Here is an 18624-nt window from a genome sequence, read left to right on the forward strand (position 1 = left end):
GGAGGGAGTGAGGAGGAGGGAGGGAGTGTGGAGGATGGAGGGAGTGTGGAGGATGGAGGGAGTGTGGAGGAGGGAGGGAGTGAGGAGGAGGGAGGGAGTGTGGAGGAGGGAGGGAGTGTGGAGGAGGGAGGGAGTGTGGAGGAGGGAGGGAGTGTGGAGGAGGGAGTGTGGAGGGAGGGAGTGGAGTGAGGAGGGAGTGTGGAGGATGGAGGGAGTGAGGAGGAGGGAGGGAGTGAGGAGGAGGGAGGGAGTGTGGAGGATGGAGGGAGTGTGGAGGATGGAGGGAGTGAGGAGGAGGGAGGGAGTGTGGAGGGAGGGAGTGAGGAGGAGGGAGGGAGTGAGGAGGATGGAGGGAGTGAGGAGGAGGGAGGGAGTGAGGAGGAGGGAGGGAGTGTGGTGGATGGAGGGAGTGAGGAGGAGGGAGGGAGTGTGGAGGGAGGGAGTGGAGTGAGGAGGGAGGGAGTGTGGAGGATGGAGGGAGTGAGGAGGAGGGAGGGAGTGTGGAGGATGGAGGGAGTGTGGAGGAGGGAGGGAGTGTGGAGTGAGGATGGAGGGAGTGAGGAGGCGGGAGGGAGTGAGGAGGGAGTGTGGAGGAGGGAGGGAGTGAGGAGGCAGTGTCGTTGGACGTTTGAGGTCACGTGATGAAATCTTCAGGGACACACCAAACCAGAGTTGGCAGCCCGGCCACGGACACAAGGTGATTTTGGTATTTTTGCCTCTGGAAGCAGAATATCACCGGCAGGTGCAAACCACCGCTTCCTGTTGGAGCCGCCATTTTTTTCTGGTCTTTAGACGCCAGCAATTGGTTTTCACCATCGGTGAAGGGTCAACAACAACTTGTGTTTATATGGCGCCTTTAACGTATTAAAACGTCCCAAGGCGTTTCACAGGCATGTTATAAGATTTTTTAAAAATTTAACACCGAGCCACATAAGGAGAAATTAGGGACGTTTGACCAAAAGCTCGGACAAAGAGCTAGGTTTTAAGGAGCGTCTTAAAGGGGGAGAGGCGGAGAGGTTTAGGGAGGGAATTCCAGATCTTAGGGCCCAGGCAACAGAAAGCACGGCCGCCAATGGTTGAGCGATTGGAATCGGAGGATGCGCAAGAGGCCAGAGTTGGAGGAGTGCAGGGATCTCGGAGGGTTGTAGGGGCTGGAGGAGGTTACAGAGATAAGGAGGCGGGGGGCGAGGCCATGGAGGGATTTGAACACGAGGCGTTGGCCCGTTAGCCCTGGGACTCAGTCCTGTGACAATCTGGTCAGTAGCAGACACTGTGCTATCTCAGTAGAAGCAACCAGTGATCCTCGCTCTTCCGGAAGCTGTGCTTGTGTGTACCCGAGCCAAGAAAGAAAGACTTGCATTTCTGTAGTGCCTTTCATGACCACCGGACGTCTCAAAGGGCTTTCCAGCCAATGAAGTACTTTTGGAGTGTAGTCACTGTTGTAATGTGGAAATGCTGTAATGTCCAAAATTGTTGCAGCACTCAGTGTCTGGACTCACACAGGAATGACCATTTGGGTGAAGGACCAAGGCCGCGATTTTGCCGGCACTCAGAGGGCGGGTTTGGAGGCGGATCAGAGGTTAAATTCGATTTGATTGACGGCGGGTTCCGATCCCGTCAACCCGCCTCCAAACAGCTTTCCCAAGTGTCGGGTCCCCGATTTGCGGCGGTAAGCGGATTAAAGGCAATTACCTGCCTATTAACAGGTACTTGTCAGCAGTTTTCAGCCTGTTTTTGGATTTTGCCGCTTCTGGGTTGGGTTTCCCGACGTCCGGACACCACGCCAGGTAAGTGTGGCGTGTTGTGAGTCTGGTGTAATGTTTGTGGAATGATGACAGCTGCAGAAGTGGTGTGAAGGATGCAATGTTGCACATGGTGAGTCCCAGAGGAAAGAAAATGTTGGTTACTGCATTTTAAAAACATTTACAGATTTCTTCAGCTTACAAGTTTTTAAATCCATGTCCAGTGCCACCTCATTGGGAGAACCTCTCTCACCAGTAACAGATTGCTTCTGCCACCTCACCTGTAGCTGCCATCTATTCCAGCCTATGGAGGGAGTCATTGGAGAGCCTGGGTGCAAGAGTTCACCTTTGTGCAGTGATTGTCAGTGTTTTCAGCACCTCAATGCTGTCAAAATAAAATTGTGCGTGGTCCCTTTACGGAAACCGGCATATGACGCGTCAACAAATGACGTCATCAGACCCGCTTCCTGTTAATTGGCCGGCAAGCCTGCAGGGCGGGCTTAACAAGGCCAAATAAGGGAAAATCATGTCGGTGGAGCGGAGGCAGCTGGGGGCGGGACTGGAACCCGGAAACCAGCTGACCCGCCCCCAACCCGTGACCGACGACAAAATCGTGGCCCAAGGGTCTGCCAATAGCCGTGGATCTGTACTCAAATACAAGTCGCTGATTTAGGAGGGGATAATTGAGAGTTTATCTCCTTTTAATGCAGCCATTTATTTGGAATTTATAGATAAGCTGACTTCATTAATCAGAGCTGGGTGGTTTTGCTCCAAGTGCATCTGTTGGGATATTCTTGTGCCTATAAAACTTTACAATCTTCTAAACGGGAAAAAATAAAATTAAGTGCCTTTGAAAAAAGGATGTCTCCTTAACATGGAGACCAACTCCTACAGATCAGTTGCAGCAAAGCTCCTCTCCCACCACTCCCCAGCCCAGGTAAAGAATAAGGTGGGCATGTCAGACCTCAGCTGGCCAATTGCTGTAAGTCACTGCTCTGCAGATCCCTGCACGTTTACTTTAGGGAGCAATACTCAGCTCAGGACATGGTGTCTTTGGACCGCGGGAACTTTCATCTGTTTCCAATAAAGCAGCGTTAACGAGGAAGAGAATAAAACATTTACAGCAAGCAACCTTACATTCAGCAACTAGTTCCAAAGCAGCTAGCTGCCAACACAAAGAATATTCAGCTAATTCACCATTTATGTTAAAACATCTGGAATATCCGAGTTTGCTGCTCAACCGATTTCACAAACCAGCAGTTTAACTGAACTCGGCTTTGCATCCCTCCGACTTTAGCAGCACATTTTCTCAAGTGCATGGGAGGGAACTAAGGCAGCAACATAGACGTAGAGAAGATGTTTCCACTTGCGGGTGAGACCAGAGCTAGGGACCATAAATATAAGTTAAGTCACTAATAAATCCAATCTGGAATTCTTTACCCAGAGAGTGGTGAGAATGTGGAACGCGTTACCACAGGGAGTGGTTGCGGCGAATAGCACGGATGGTATTTAAGGGGAAGCTCGATAAACACACGAGGGAAAGAGGAATAGAAGGTTATGCTGATAGGATGAGATGAAGTAGGGTGGGGAGCAGGCTCGTGTGGAGCATGAACACCGGCACGGACCAGTTGGGCAGAATGACCGCTTTCTATGCAGTAAATACTTTGTAACTCATCCCTGGAATGATGGGAGCATGTTGTGTCAATTCCCTAGCAATAAGTTAATCGTGGGGTTCAAATGAGGTCAAAGCATGAGTAAATTAAGTTTCTAGCTTTGGAAGCATTTAATCACCACGCTTTTTGTGGTGAGGTTCTGGTCTTGGGACAACGCAAGTGGCCCATCAGCACGACCTCCAACACTGATGCACGCCGTCACACGAGCAATTCAACAACTGCAGCATCACCACTACTGTAATACAATCAGGAAAGGTCCAGCAGGTGGGCCGGCATCTGCTTAAAGAAAGCTGGGATAAAGTTTTGGGTTGGGACTCTTCATCGGCAGAGCATCCCAGCAGCCGTGTTAACCCTGTTTCTCGGTGAGAGGCGGTGTGTTTCCAGCATTTTGCTGTTTTTATTACACACGCAAACAGCGATGAAGTAGCTGGGGAAGAGGATGGCGGAGAGCTGAGGAACTGTGTTGGTGATGGGAGCAGCCGCTTACTGGAAGCATAGAGGTTTGCAGCACAGGAGGCCACTCGGCCCATCGAGTCCGTGCCGGCTCTCTGCCGGTGCAATTGAAAACGAATCCACCGCGCAGACCCTGTTAAGCTCGACGGTCGGGCAACTATTTAACACGGAGGAGTCTTGTTCTTTATCGGAATTAACCAGACAACATAGCTTCACCGACTGAGAATGGCCACGGACCAGCTCCCACGGAGTTGAGAAAGACCTTCAGTCTATCCGTGTCTAGGCGGGGTGAGGTTTCCCATGTTGGCACAACTGGAACAGAAACAGAGCTTGCCAGACACAAAGACAACACCTTGCATTTATATAGCGCCTTTAATGTGGTAAAACGTCCCACGGCGCTTCACAGGAGCGATTATCAGACAACAATTTGACACCGCGCCACATAAGCAGATGTTAGGACAGGTGACCAAAAGCTTGCTCAAAGAGGTAGGTTTTAAGGAGCGACTTAAAAAAGAGGAAAGGTTTAGGGAGGGAATTCCAGAGCTTAGAGACTGGGCAGCTTGGAGGCGCGGCCACCAATGGAGGGGCGAAGGCTACGTCGCTCAGCATTTGGAAAGTGAGACAGGTTAATACTTTGCTCTGCTGAAGGGTCCCACATGAAACATTAACAAATCTTTTCCCCTTCCTTGTCACTGATGGGCTTGCTGGGAATTTCCAGCATTTGTAACTTCTCTCCTCTTTCTATTCGCGCAGATTAAATCAAGAGCTATTCGCAGAGGATTCTATGCCAGGTGGGTCTTAAGTTTAAAGAGCATCAATAATACAATTGCGCCGATGGCTCTCCCAGACTGCATTTATAGAATCATACAGCATAAAAGACCATTCAGCCCATCGAGTCCCTGTTGGCTCTCTGTGGAGCGATCCAGTCAGTCCCATTCCCCCGCTCTATCCCTGTAGCCCTGCAAGTTTATTTCCCTCAAGTGCCCATCCAGTCTCTCCTTGAAAACATCGAGTGTCTCCGCTTCCACCAATTCCGTCGGCAGTGAGTTCCAGGTCCTCACCACTCGCTGCGTAAAAAAGTTTTTCCTCACGTCCCCCCTGTATCTCTTGCCCAAAACCTTAAATCTGTGCCCCCTAGTCCTTGTATCAACCAGTAGGAACAGCCTTTCCCCATCTAGCCTATCCAAACCCGTCCTAATCTTGTACACCTCTATCAAATCACCCCGCAACCTCCTTTGCTGTAATGAAAAGGGCTCTCCAATTAGTCCCATTCTCTTGCTCCTTCCCCATAGCTCTTGCAAATTTCTCCCAGAGTTTGTTCCCATTATATCCTGATGTATTTAACAGGATAGGGATGAGTGTGCAGTTACTGCACCTTTCATCACGGCACCAGACTGTGAAATCATTGTGTTGTGTACCAAACAGCAATTTCGTTTGTCGACAATTAAAGCGTCGCAACAACACACAGCAAACTCCGAGAGCCCTGAAAATAACCTCACCTTTACCGAGGGTGTGGGGGGAGGTGAAGAGAGGGAGAGGAAAGAGTAAAAAGCAACACCTGCTCTACAAAGAATATGAAAGGGTAAGCACTGCCTCTCTTAACGTGAGAGGTGAAAATAGCTTCTGGGTTCTGGAAAAAAAACATATTTATTAAAAAAAGACAAACACAATTGCGATAGGAAATAGTTCATTTAATAGTGCATGAAACTCAAGACAGTTTAATCAGAGCACAAACATGAGACATCCTGCCTACCCAGTCTACTGGTCCCAAACCAAAGACATTCTCCATCCTCTCCCCCCCCTCCCCACCAAGTCTTCTAACTTCTTTCCCCTATTATACTGCTAACTACCATTAGTGCAAACATTTCAAGGATCGCCACCCCTAACTGTACGCCCAACTAAGACAGAAGCTAACGGAGCAATGTGGTGGCTTGTGGAAGCCAAGAGTTTCGCATCAAGTGCCTCGAGAACTAGAGAAAACGACACAGGTTTGTCGCAGCTCACGACCGCCCTGCATCGGATGAAAAGGCGGCAAAATGGAGCTATAAAGTGCTGAGGTAGTCCTTCACTCCCACTCAGTGCCTCTAGCAGCCGTTTGTAGCTGACTGCAAAAGTAGCAGAAAATATACAGGTCAGTGAACATCTGAAAGAGGAAGTTGCAACACTTTCTGTCATGCAGTATCTGTGGGTTTCCCTTATTAAGTTTTGCGAATATTATGCACAGCATATTAGTACTGTGTGAGCTTACTCTCAGCTAAGGTTAGACAGATCAGCCATGATCTAATTGAGTGATGGAACAGACTCAAGGGGCTGAATGGCCTCCTCCTGTTCCTATGAGTAAGCAAGTGTCAGCTTGGCTCAGTCAGCGGATCATGCGCTCAATCAAGCCCCTCTCCGGGGAATCAGCACATAACATGCGCTGTACCGGGGGAGTGCTGTGTTTCAGCGGCGATGTTAAAACGCGGTCCTGTCCACTGGCTTAGGTGAACTTAATAGAGATCCCATGACACTATTCGAAGAGCAGCGAGCTCTCCCAGAGTCCTGGCCAACATTTATCCTTCAACCAACGTCATCAAAACACATTAACCGATCGCTTCGCTCATTCGCTGTTTGTGGGACCTTTCTGTGCGCAAACTGGTTGCCCAGTTTGCCGACATTACAATAGTGACTGTGCTGCAAGTGATTCATTGCTGGGACCACCCGAGGATACGAAAGACGCTATAGAAATACAACCATTTCCTAGAGTTGTGTGGGTAGAGAAATCAAAATATCTGGAAACTGGCAGAAGATTCTCAATCCTGAGAATGTGCCTTCGCCAGTCTCCAAGCAATGAGGCGTGCAGATTTAAAGGATATTAGCACAGGACAAATTGCACCTCTCCACTCTGAAGCAGTTGGCAGAGAGAGCATGACAGTGTCAAATGATGGCTCGGCCAAAAAAAAAACAAATCAGCAGGCTGACTGAGCAAAAGGAACTACATGAGTTTGTACTGCAGCGCAAGGATTAGGAACTTCCAACAGATCGGCGCCGCTGCAAGTGCCAAATACAGCCCACGATTTGCAACTTTGCAAGAGCTGCCACGATCAGCTCAGCCGTGAATGATGAATGACTTGGTAAAAAGTGCTTCCTACACACTGCGGGTAGTTAGCGGAGTTTGTACTAGAGAAAAGAAACAGGGCTAGCGCATCTACCTTGCCATTGCTCATAGCTAGTCAAAGGATACGGTAAAAGTTTTGAGAATGGTGTGGTGAGAGAGGGTGGCGAGGTAGTGGCTAAGTGCTTATTGATTGGCCACGGACCAGTAAATGTGGCAACTATGTGCGCTGCAGAGATATAAAGTGTGACGTGCACTAGAAACAAATTAATGTAGAAAAACAAACTACCTACAGTTTTGACAATGGAAACCATTAACTTTGTGCAAAAATCTTATTGTGTATACATTTCAGGGAGAGCAGCACTTTGAGGGGGGGGTGGCGGTTAACGGAAGGGCCAAGTGTTCAGTGAAATTCTACCCCATTGAACGAGAAATTAATTCGATAAATTTAACTATTCTCGTGTTTGACGTTGGGAAACAAACGTGATTATCGGCAAAGAGGAAAAGTTATATTTAAGTTTAGAAATATACGGGTTGCCATTACTTGGGAGTGTCTAAGCTGTGCCCAACCCTGGCAATCCGGCCCTCCCAAGCCCAGGCAATGCCCAGGTCCCCTTTGTGCTCATCTTTCTTAATCCGGTTTGGATTTTGTGGGTCCGGAACTGTACCTGGGATGAGGGGACTTCAGTTACGTGGAGAGACTGGAGAAGCTGGGATTGTTCTCCTTAGAGCAGAGAAGGTTAAGGGGAGATTTAATAGAGGCGTTCAAAATTATGAGGGGTTCTGATAGAGTAGACGGAGAGAAACTGTTTCCACTGACAGGAGGGTCGGTAACCAGAGGACACAGATTTAAGTTAATTGGCAAAAGAACCAGAGGGGGAAATGAGGAGAATTTTTTTTACGCAGCGAGTTGTTGTGATCTGGAACGCGCTGCCTGAAAGGGCGGTGGAAGCAGATTCAATAGTAACTTTCAAAAGGGAATTGGATAAATAATTGAAGGGGGGGAAAATTTTCAGGGGCTATGGGGAAAGAGCAGGGGGGAGTGGGACTAATTGGAGAGCTCTTTCAAAGAGCTGGCACAGGCACGATGGGCCGAATGGCCTCCTTCTGTGCTGTATCATTCTATGGAGGTTTGGGAAAGGGCTGTTCTTAGCCCTGTTGTCTTTTCAGGGGATAAATCAATGGATGAACACCCAAGATCTGTTAATATTAACAACTGGAGATATATACAAATGAATAGAAACACCAATTCAACCTTTTCAATGTGTCTCTCAAGGCCACACAGTAAGCAACACAGCTCACAATGGGAAAAAGCTTGGACCTTCCTGCATCACTTCATGATTTGTGAAAACATGTAAAGATGTGACATTGTAAACTTACTCATTACTTTGAACACACTATTTAACCATGTAATAGAATGCACCAACATACTGTTTTTTGCCTGTTATCAGCTTTTGTTTTCTAAAAAGATTTAAGAGAAATTAAATCAGTTTGTTACTCAAGGTTAAAAGTGCTACGAAACAGAACACTAACTTCGCAAGAGTTTAATTCACCCACCGTTAAACATTAGCGATATTCCCCTTTAAACTCTCACACCCCAGTAGGTTAGTGTTAAATTCAAGGACCCGGAAAAGTAAAGGTTTCAACCAGTTCCGCAAAGATGGGAGGAGGCTCGTGTGGAGCATAAACACCGGCATCGAGCGGTTGGGTCGAACGGCCTCTTTCTGTGCTGTACAATTCTATGTAGTCGCATGTTAACTTTGTCACAGTGAACTGTTCAGATCTGGTAGTACTGGCCAGAGTCTAGTTTGAAGAGAATTTGTGCCCATCGAACAGGCAAAGAGTTGGTTTAAATAAAACACCTAAGAAACCAAACATCGGCTAATCCAGCAATAGAAAACAAAGTCTGTAATGTGCCGAGGGATTGAGACGCAGAAACCGGCTAATTAGGCCGAGTGCGAGCATTTCTTCACACTGCCACTGACCCCGATACCTGCCAAGGCTAATTGACTGTACATCACCCTTCGATGCACAGCCTCCTAGGCTCCGGTTTCCAGACACCTTTACAGACGTCTCCATCAAATGTCTGGCAAAAGTAGTTTTACGCATTTGCTTTCTTCATTCTGCTTTTCATCCTTCCCCTTCCAGACAATGCACAAAGATGGTGCGCATTTAATAGAGGCGTTCAAAATTGTGAAGGCTTTTGAGAGAGTAAATAGGGAGGAACTGTTTCCACTGGCGGAAGGGTCGGTAACCAGAGGACACAGATTCAAAATAATTGGCAAAAGAACCAGGGGGGAGATGAGGAGAATTTTTTCTACGCAGCGAGTTGTTGTGATCTGGAACGCGCTGCCTGAAAGGGCGGTGGAAGCAGGTTCAATAGTAACTTTCAAAAGGGAATTGGATAAATACTTGAAAAGGAAAACAATACAGGGCTGTGGGGAAAGAGCAGGGGGGAATGGGACTAATTGGAGAGCTCTTTCAAAGAGCCGGCACAGGCACGATGGGCCGAAGGGCCGAAGGGCCTCTTCCATGCTGTAAGATTTGATGATCCTATTTATTTCTGGCGAATCTTCAACCCAGTTACTGTGGCTGATGAAAAGGGACAAATTTCCTATCTGTGTCACTATTGAATTTTTCACATTATAATTTTCTGTTTAAATTACACAGGAGGAAAAAGGTTTTAGATTTATAAAGCATTGTTCATGACCAGATAATTCAGACGTAGAATAGAGCTTTAAGCAGACAAACTGTGAGGGAGGTGGGAAAAGAACTGAATTACCACTGGTTCCTTTTTACTGGATTAAATCACGTGGAAAGGCATCGTTCCTTCCCGACAGGGAAAGTGCATGGAGCAGACACGGTGCAGATTTTCATCACAAAATATAGCCGTACATGAGCAAAAGTCGGGTCTGCCATCATTAACCTACAAAAGAAGCTTTCGTTTGGTTAACTGCTTTCCTCCAACCCACTCTACATAATAAATAATCTTTTTCCAGGCCATCGCAAAAGGAACGGCATGTAGTGTATCGTATGGTGTTGTAAATAAGAGGGTTTAGCATACATCTGGTATATAATAATTGTAGGGGATATTTTTCAATGTAATGCTCTTAATTCACCATGTCAAGTTGCTTCCAACAACATTGACAGACCTCCAACATAACTTTATACACCTTATATCCCACTCCAGAGACTGGAGCACAAAATCCAGGCTGACACTCCCAGTGCAGTACTGAGGGAGCGCCGCACTGTTGGAGGGGCAGTACTGAGGGAGTGCTGCACTGTCGGAGGGGCAGTACTGAGGGAGCGCCGCACTGTTGGAGGGGCAGTACTGAGGGAGCGCCAGTGCTGAGGGAGCGCCACACTGTCGGAGGGGCCGTACTGAGGGAGCACCGCACTGTCAGAGGGGCAGTACTGAGGGAGCGCTGCACTGTCGGAGGGGCAGTACTGAGGGAGCGCCGCACTGTCGGAGGGGCCGTCTTTCGGACGAGACATTAAACCGAGGCCCCGTCTCTCAGGTGGATGTAAAAAGATCCCACGGCCACTATTCAAAGATGATCAGGGGAGTTCTCCCCGGTGTTCTGGGGCCAATATTTATCCCTCAACCAACATCACTAAAACAGATGATCTGCTCATCATCACATTGTTGTTTGTGGGAGCTTGCTGTGCGCAAATTGGCTGCTGCGTTTCCTACATTACAACAGTGACTACACTTCAAAACAAAAAGTACTTAATCGGCAGTAAAGTGCTTTGGAACATGCTCGAAGGTCACAATGGTTAGAATTGTAATGCTGGGTGCTTTTATTCAGTTCGAGTGGACACAGTATGAACATTTCAGACACCCAGCATCACACTTCACCGAAATCCTAGTAACAGCATCTTTAATGGAAAACAAATGATTGCGCCTCGAGGAGGGTGGAAAGTGCTCAGCGCGATCACCAGTAATTAAAAAAGCAGAAGAAAAAGACTTGCATTTCTAAAGCGCCTTTTACAACCACTGGACGTCCCAAAGCACTTTACAGCCAACGAAGTACTTTTTGAAGTGTGGTCACTGTTGCGATGTGGGAAACGTGGCAGCCAATTTGCGCACAGCAAGCTCCCACAAACAGCAATGTGAAAATGACCAGATCATCTGTTTTTAGTGATGTTGAGAGATAAATATTGGCCCGGGACACCGGGGAGAACCATCCCTGCAACAGCTTGATGCGGTCGCATGGCATTTGTTAATCTGCTGTTTAAACCAGTGTTGGCTCATTTATTTGACGTGTCTCATAAAAATGGCGCCGGGTAATTTCATTCAACAGCGATAGCGTGCATTTATATACTGCAAGTGAAACACTTTGAGATGCTTGGGAGACACGGTGAGCCATTAAATAAACGCAATCGTCTTTTCCTTTAAAAAGGTCACTTCTTTTCCAAGGGCACAACTTTCCATTTCACAGCCTGAAAAGATAGCGATGTTTGGTATCTGAAACTAGAAAATCAATACAACCAAAAACAATTCTAAAGCACCAGTTAAGACCCTATTTTTAAAGTGTTCCGAGTGGAGTGGAGGACACCCGAGTATTATCGCCATACTGGGGCGTGCAGTGCACCCAATTCTTTTTAAAAACTGCAGCCTAGCAAACATAGACTGAATTCACATCTTCAAAAGGAATGTTTCTTCCCCCCCCCCACCCCCCAACTTAAAAGTCCCATAAACATGCCTGCAAAAATATATTAAAAATAACATCTTTGTATAATTTCGCCACAGGAAAACTCTCTCAAAATTGTGGCATGTGCATTGCAGACACCATCAGTACACACAACATGGCACCTTGAAGGTACTCAGGTATTTGTCTGCAAAAAACAGATATCATCTACAAACACGTAATTAATGGTCGCTCCATCGGTACAAAATCATCCGGTAATGTTCCTATAAAAAGTAGCCCAGCACCCAGAGTCCTAAAATTGTTAGTATATTTTCTATATATATATATATAAATATTTCTTTAAGTGGCCCTTCCATTGAACTTGTACAGTCTTGGTGATGGTGCCCGGTGATTATCGTCCGGCCTTTGCGTCTCCGATAGCGCCCCAGACATCGAAGACAAACTCGTCAGGGAACGCAAAGTCACCGAGTTCCTCGTCAAGCGCCTGCGCAAACTCGTCGGGGTTCCTCCTGTTTTTGCCCAGGTCCACCATGGTGGCAGCTATGTGGGAGAGAAGCGGATAGAGTAAAGTCAGCAGAGGGGGAGGGGGGGGCCCCAGACATCGAGAGACCCGCGCCACATCGTCACCATCCCCCCTACTGCAAAGGCGGCTACTGTGGGCTTCTTTCCCCAAACAAATGGGAGAAGAGCGCCTCATCTGAATCTCTCCATCAACACCAACTTGTATTTATATAGCGCCTTTAACATAGTAAAACATCCCGAGGCGCTTCACAGGAGCGATTATCAAATAAAATCTGACACCGAACCCCATAAGGAGATATTAGGACAGATGAGGTAGATTTTAAGGAGCATTTTAAAGGAGGCGGAGAGGTTTAGGGAGGGAATTCCAGAGCTTAGGGCCCAGGCAGCTGAAGGCACGGCCGCCAATGGTGGAGCGATTAAAATCGGGGATGCGCAAGAGGCCAGAATTAGAGGAGTGCAGAGATCTCGGAGGGTTGTAGGGCTGGAGGGGGTTACAGAGATAGGGAGGGGGGGCGAGGCCACGAAGGGATTTCATAACAAGGATGAGAATTTTAAAACTGAGGCGTTGCCGGACCGGGAGCCCATGTAGGTCAGCGAGAGTCCGTAGTGAGGGGGAGGGAAAGAGAATGTAAAACCGTTTACAAATCATTGCCATGAACCAACTGCACCAACATGCTAAGCTTCTGAGTCAGCACAAGTTAAAAAGGAACTAAAATAAATGGGAGGCAATCTCACTGATTACGCATTAGCGGGAAAGGAATGAAAAGGAAGCGAGATACCAGCATACCAGTAATGATAAAATCATGTCCTGTTTTGTGAGCTTTCCTGTAAACAATACCCCCAGGGCGTCTCTGGCAGATTTTGTAACTAAACAACAATCTCCCCCATTTTGGGACTCAGGAGTTTACTTCTGGATTCACATGGAGGGATTGTAGGAAAGACCGCTCAACTCTCCCTCCGACCTCCCAAAATAACAGCGTTTGAAATACTCAGTCACTGTTACGGAAGTTTTAGCAGAAGCGACTGCAAACTGAATGAATGGAAGAATTAAGGCTGGGCAACTGGGAGAGATTTTTTTTGTTAACGTGTTAACATAAAATGCAGAATTTTAGCAGACGTTTGGCATCAGGTTTTTTTATACCATCAGGTCAACTTAATTCCCTTGCCCGTAAGTTAATCACTCCCTCAACCGGGAGCTCATTTTTCCCCAACTGTTTTTTTCCCCCCCGAAAGAGTAATTTTAGTTACAGGAAACTCTTTTTTTATCCGGCACAGACGGGACCGGCGTGGTGCCGGTTTATCAAAAAGTCCGGATTACAGAGAGTTATACAGGAAACTTTGGTTTATCCGGAGGTTATATGTCCGGAATACTCAATCTAACGGCAAAAATCAGGAGCCGTTTTCTATACGTTTTTTTTAGTTCTCGTTGCTTTTTTGTTCCCCAGTCAGGCACTGCAAGGTCTGTAGCTATAGCAACAGCTTCAGCTAGAGACGCTTGCAGCTGCAGCCAACTGTTTTGAAGCTGTTGCTAAGCAACAGGATTTGTTGATTCACACGGAGCTTTTCAGTTCCGTATGTTTCAACATTAACGCTGGTATGTCCGGCACTTTTGATGGTACGGCACCAGCTCGGTCCCGTCAGTGCCGGATATCAGAACGTTTCCTGTAGTTAAAAGGTACGAGACTCGTACACAGCAACAAATCCAAGCTTCCCTGTTGCTTAGCAACAGCTGCAAGAAGCCCAACCACTGACCAAGCGACCCTGTTGCTTAGCAACAAGTGCAGAAACCCCCGATTACACAGCCAAGAATCAAGAAACGGCCACTAATGTGAAGAAAAACTTAACTGAACCTACTCCTGAATTTCCGGTTGTTTGGGTGCCGGTAAATCGAGAGTTTCCTGTAACACCAAGTCATTTATCTTTAATGACCATTTTATTTTCTGCCTTGTACTGGGTCACTTCTTTCCTCTTCCCCACAAGAAGGCAACCAGGCATTGAACCCTCGAGCATCATTTGATGGCGTACAGGAATCAGCTGCGAAGATATGGAAGAGCGCGGCCAGCGAAGACTTGCGCTCATTATCCGTCTCTCCGGCCAAATCCCTCACCTCACACCACCAGGGTATCTCTTCCAGATCACTGCCCAATGACTTGTCTCAAAGATACAGGTACAGGGCAGCCCAAGGGCAGATTCGGGCTCGAGCGCTGATGCTTCCCCATCACCCTGGTTGAATTGCCTTGCCAACACCCGCTGCCGAACTTATAAAATTCTAACAGGACTAGACAGACTAGATGCAGGAAGGATGTTCCCGATGGCAGGGGAGTCCAGAACCAGGGGTCACAGTCTAAGGATAAGGGGTAAGCCATTTAGGACAGAGATGAGGAGGAATTTCTTCACCCAGAGAGTGGTGAACCTGTGGAATTCTCTACCACAGAAGGCAGTTGAGGCCAATTCATTAAATATATTCAAGAAGGAGTTAGATATATTTCTTAAGGCTAAAGGGATCAAGGGATATGGGGAGAAGGCAGGGACAGGGTACTGAATTTGGATGATCAGCCATAATCGCAAGGTCCCGGGAGGAAGCTGGCACCAGTAAAGCCGTACCCGGACGAGCGCCTTTAAGAAGGGGCAGAGAAAGAGAGGGAAGGAGGAGGAGGAAAAGAGGAATGGGCAAATTATAGGTCTAGTCCCAAAAAGTTAATTTTAAATACTGAATCTTTTTGAAGTCCCAAGACCACAGGGGCTACTCTTCTGGCCCAGTTTCTTCGATTGGTTTGCAAATCCTATTGCTGTCCATTTGGGATGCAATAACAGTCAATGCTGGTGGCAAGCCACAAACCCAGCCAAGAAACCCAGAAGGAAACTAACCAAATTTTCACACGAGTTAATCCCATTTGCTATTAAAGGAAAACCTTTGCTTTACGAGCGACTGAACGTTGACAGAGGATAGTGACCAGGAGCAAGAGTCCCGGCCGATTTTCCCTTCTTGCTATCCGCTTGGCTCAGTTGGGAAGGCTTTTGCCCGAGTCAGGAGGCTGAACGCTCCAAGTACCACCGCAGGACTGGCGCGCACAGGCTCCGGCAACGCTCCGTTGAGGGGGTGCCCTTGGAATGAGATGTCAAACTTCCATGTTCCCGAGGTTCAGCACGATCGGACAAGGAGCTGGGAGTTCATCCCGCGTCTTGGCCAGCATTCCTCCCACAACAACCGGGGGGATTAGCTTGTCATTCATCCAACTGCTGTTTTTTTTTTGGGGGGGTGGGGGGGGGGGGGGGTGCGAAATCTTGCTGTGCAGATTGTCTGCTGGCCTAACAGCCACTGCACTTCAAAGCAATTCACAATGCGGGGTGTTTTGGGACGCTGATGAGGTACTATATTAAGGCAACATTTCTCCAGCACGGACACGCCGACTCTAATAAGCTCACTTTTATAAAGGAAAAACCTAGTTGTCCCCACCCTGGCACAGATTTGCTGGGATTGTATTAAAAAATACAGCAGCTACCCTCTCCTTCAAACCTTGGTGGTGGACAGAAGATTAAACACGCTTCATACCACCCTCCTCCAAAAAAATATACAACCGCACCGATTTAGGAAATGTTTTTAGTTTATGAGGTTTCATTCTTGCAGTGCTATTCTTAGAATATTGGTAAATATTTTAAGGCAGATTAATGTAGGCTACAAATTCCCCTGGATGTAGATAACGAGGGCCACAGGGGATGGAAAGAAATGCACAGCACTAATTGTGAAACGAGACGTTAGTCTCTTGTGCTATCAAGAAAAATACAGACAAGATCAGTATTCTCAAGTCAAGAAATTCCTTTCCCTGCACACTTGTATTTTTATTCTACTCCAACAGCGTGAAAGGCTACAATCTTGATCCTTATATTTAAAAAATTACTTGTATTTATATAGCGCTGTTAACATAAAATGTCCCAAGGCGCTTCACAGGGGCGTTTATCAGACAAAATTTGACACCGAGCCACATAAGGATAAATTAGGACAGGTGACCAAAAGCTTGGTCAAAGGAGGTAGGTTTTAAGGAGCGTCTTAAAGGTGGAGAGCGAGGCGGAGAGGTTTAGGGAGGGAATTCCAGAGCTTAGGGCCCAGGCAGCTGAAGGCACGGCCGCCAATGGTGGAGCGATTAAAATCGGGGATGCGCAAGAGGCCAGAATTGGAGGAGTTCAGAGATCTCGGAAGGTTGTGGGGCTGGAGGAGGGGACAGTGCTAGGGAGAGGGGCAAGGCTGTGGAGAAATTTGAAAACAAGGATGAGAATTTCAAAAATCGAGGCGTTGTGGGACCGGGGGTGGGGTTGTGGTCCTTCAGCTGTCCAGTTCGCCCACCTCGTTAAATTACCCTTTGGATTGCAGCAACAGTTCTATTCTATCTGTTATACCTAGTATACCTGCCCATGCAGTCTTTATTACAACAACCCAGTAGAAGTCAGAGTCAGACTGCAAAAGACCCATTGCACTAAGTCACGCCAGTAGCGATTCCAGGCTGTAAAAACACTTACAGGTGCAGGTTGTGCACGTTCAGTTTCTGGTCGAGTATGTTAGAGGGCAACAAGGGAAAGGCAAAAACATATAGCTGAAGAATTTCTCTACATTACAGTCACCGTACTCCAAAAGTAATTCACTGTGAGAATCCCGGTTTGACATTTAGGTGTGCTGAGGCGTTAAATAAACGTAAGCATATTTTACTGGGGGGGTGGGGGGGGGGTGGGGGGAGAAAGGCATTACTCACCCAGTTCAGTATCCCTGATCCCCATGTAACTTTCCAGCAGGTCATCCACCTTCTCAATGGCCTTCTCTTCAAATGCCGAAGGCTGGGATCAAGCAGAGCATGTGGTTCAGAGCAAGTCGTTCAACAAGCGCAAAGATCAGAAAACAGGCAAGGCCACGTTAACAACTCAAATGTATTTCCAATTCAGTGAATGAGCTGCTACCGACGCAACTGCTGGCCAACGCTGCAATTACTGGACCCGTAAGCGCAAGGAGGTCAGGAAGAAAATTTTAAGTTGCCAATTTTCTCCTCATCCATTATTCCGCAGAAGGAATGGAATAAGTGCTAAAAGCCACAACTCCACCCAATCCCCTCAAAAAGGATACGGATCGATTTGCGATCGCTCTCAGTTTATCACCCCTTGTCGCAAGTCATTTTCAGCCATCTATATTACACTTCGGAAATACTAGCTGCTCACAAAAGCCGCCTGCCCACCATACTGCACAAGGTACGGTGGCATAGTGGTTAGCACTGTTGCCTCACAGCGCCAGGGACCCGGGTTCGAATCCGGCCTCGGGTGACTGTCTGTGTGGAGTTTGCACATTCTCCCCGTGTTTGCGTGGGTTTTCTCCGGGTGCTCCGGTTTCCTCCCACAGTCCAAAGATGTGCGGGTTAGGTTGATTGGCTATGATAAATTGACCTAGTGTTAGGGGGATTAAATACGTGGGGTTACGGGGATAGGGTGGGATATGTGTCGGTGCAGGCTCGATGGGCCGAAATGGCCTCTATCTGCACTGTGGGGTTTCTGTGATTCTGTGAGGTAATGGGTGAGGATGGCCACTCGGCCCATCTTAATTTATCCAGTGCTGCACTGTATGATGGATGAGGCATTAAACCGAGGACCCACCTGCCCTCTCTATATAAATTCAAGTCATTCTTTCTCTCTCTCTCACAGGGGAATGTAAAAGATCCTATGGCACTATTTGAAGAAGTGTAGGGGAGTTCTCCCCGGTGTCCTGGCCAATATTTATCAGTCAACCAACATCACTAAAACAGATTACTGATCATTATCACACTGCCGCTTGTGGGAGCTTGCTGTGCGCAAATTGGCTGCCGTGTTTCCCACATTACAAGAGTGACTCCACTTCAAAAAGTACTTCATTGGCTGTAAAGCGCTTTGGGACGTCCTGAGGTTGTGAAAGGCGCTGGAGAAGCGCGAGTCTTTCTTTCCTCTCTCTGTTCTCCTAGTCTTCTTTGCCCCGCTCCCAAAATGTTCACCCTGTTCCAAAATTGCAAAGTAGGAGAGAGGTTACCTGCCCCCGCACCCCCACCCAAATGCTGGAAAACTAAATAAAAATATTAAAAGTGCACAACTAGTCACTTACAGGTGCCCATGCTAGATCTGAGGGAGGGTCACACCCGAAGCACTCGCCCATATGTTTCTATCAGATTGTCTGGCTGTACGTTTCTACCATTTACGTCTCTTTTAGAATCATACATTTTACAGCCCAGAAGGAGGCCATTCGGCCCATCGAGTCTGCGCCGGCTCTTTCGAAGAGTGATCCAGTCTGTCCCCCTCCCCCCTGCTCTTTCCCCATATCCCTGCAATTTTTTCCTCCTCCAAGTATTTATCCAATTCCCTTTTGAAGGCTACTGTTGAATCTGCCTCCACCGCCCTTTCAGGCAGTGAATTCCAAATCTTAACCACTCGCTGCATAAAAAAGTTTTTCCTCATGTCGCCTCTGGTTCTTTTGCCAATCACCT

The 18624-nt window shown here is 47.5% G+C and overlaps 1 protein-coding gene across 3 annotated transcripts in view; it reads right to left on the minus strand.

Moving 5' to 3' along the window:
- LOC147097739 (PDZ domain-containing protein GIPC1-like) overlaps window positions 1-18624 on the minus strand; it is a 101202-nt gene that overhangs the window by 53271 nt on the left and 29307 nt on the right. For 2 of the 3 annotated variants that reach the window (XM_085971791.1, XM_085971787.1), the window contains exon 5: window positions 16882-16963. In XM_085971791.1, the coding sequence (XP_085827917.1) occupies window positions 16882-16963 (82 nt within the window). Of the gene's footprint in view, window positions 1-10655; window positions 12155-16881; window positions 16964-18624 lie in introns of those variants that run through there. The other variant, XM_085971788.1, reaches the window with a different exon arrangement.

The sequence above is a fragment of the Somniosus microcephalus genome, chromosome 31 (genome assembly GCF_052327205.1).
Source record: "Somniosus microcephalus isolate GS21.2 chromosome 31, FLI_Smic_1.0, whole genome shotgun sequence".
Lineage (NCBI taxonomy): Eukaryota > Metazoa > Chordata > Chondrichthyes > Squaliformes > Somniosidae > Somniosus > Somniosus microcephalus.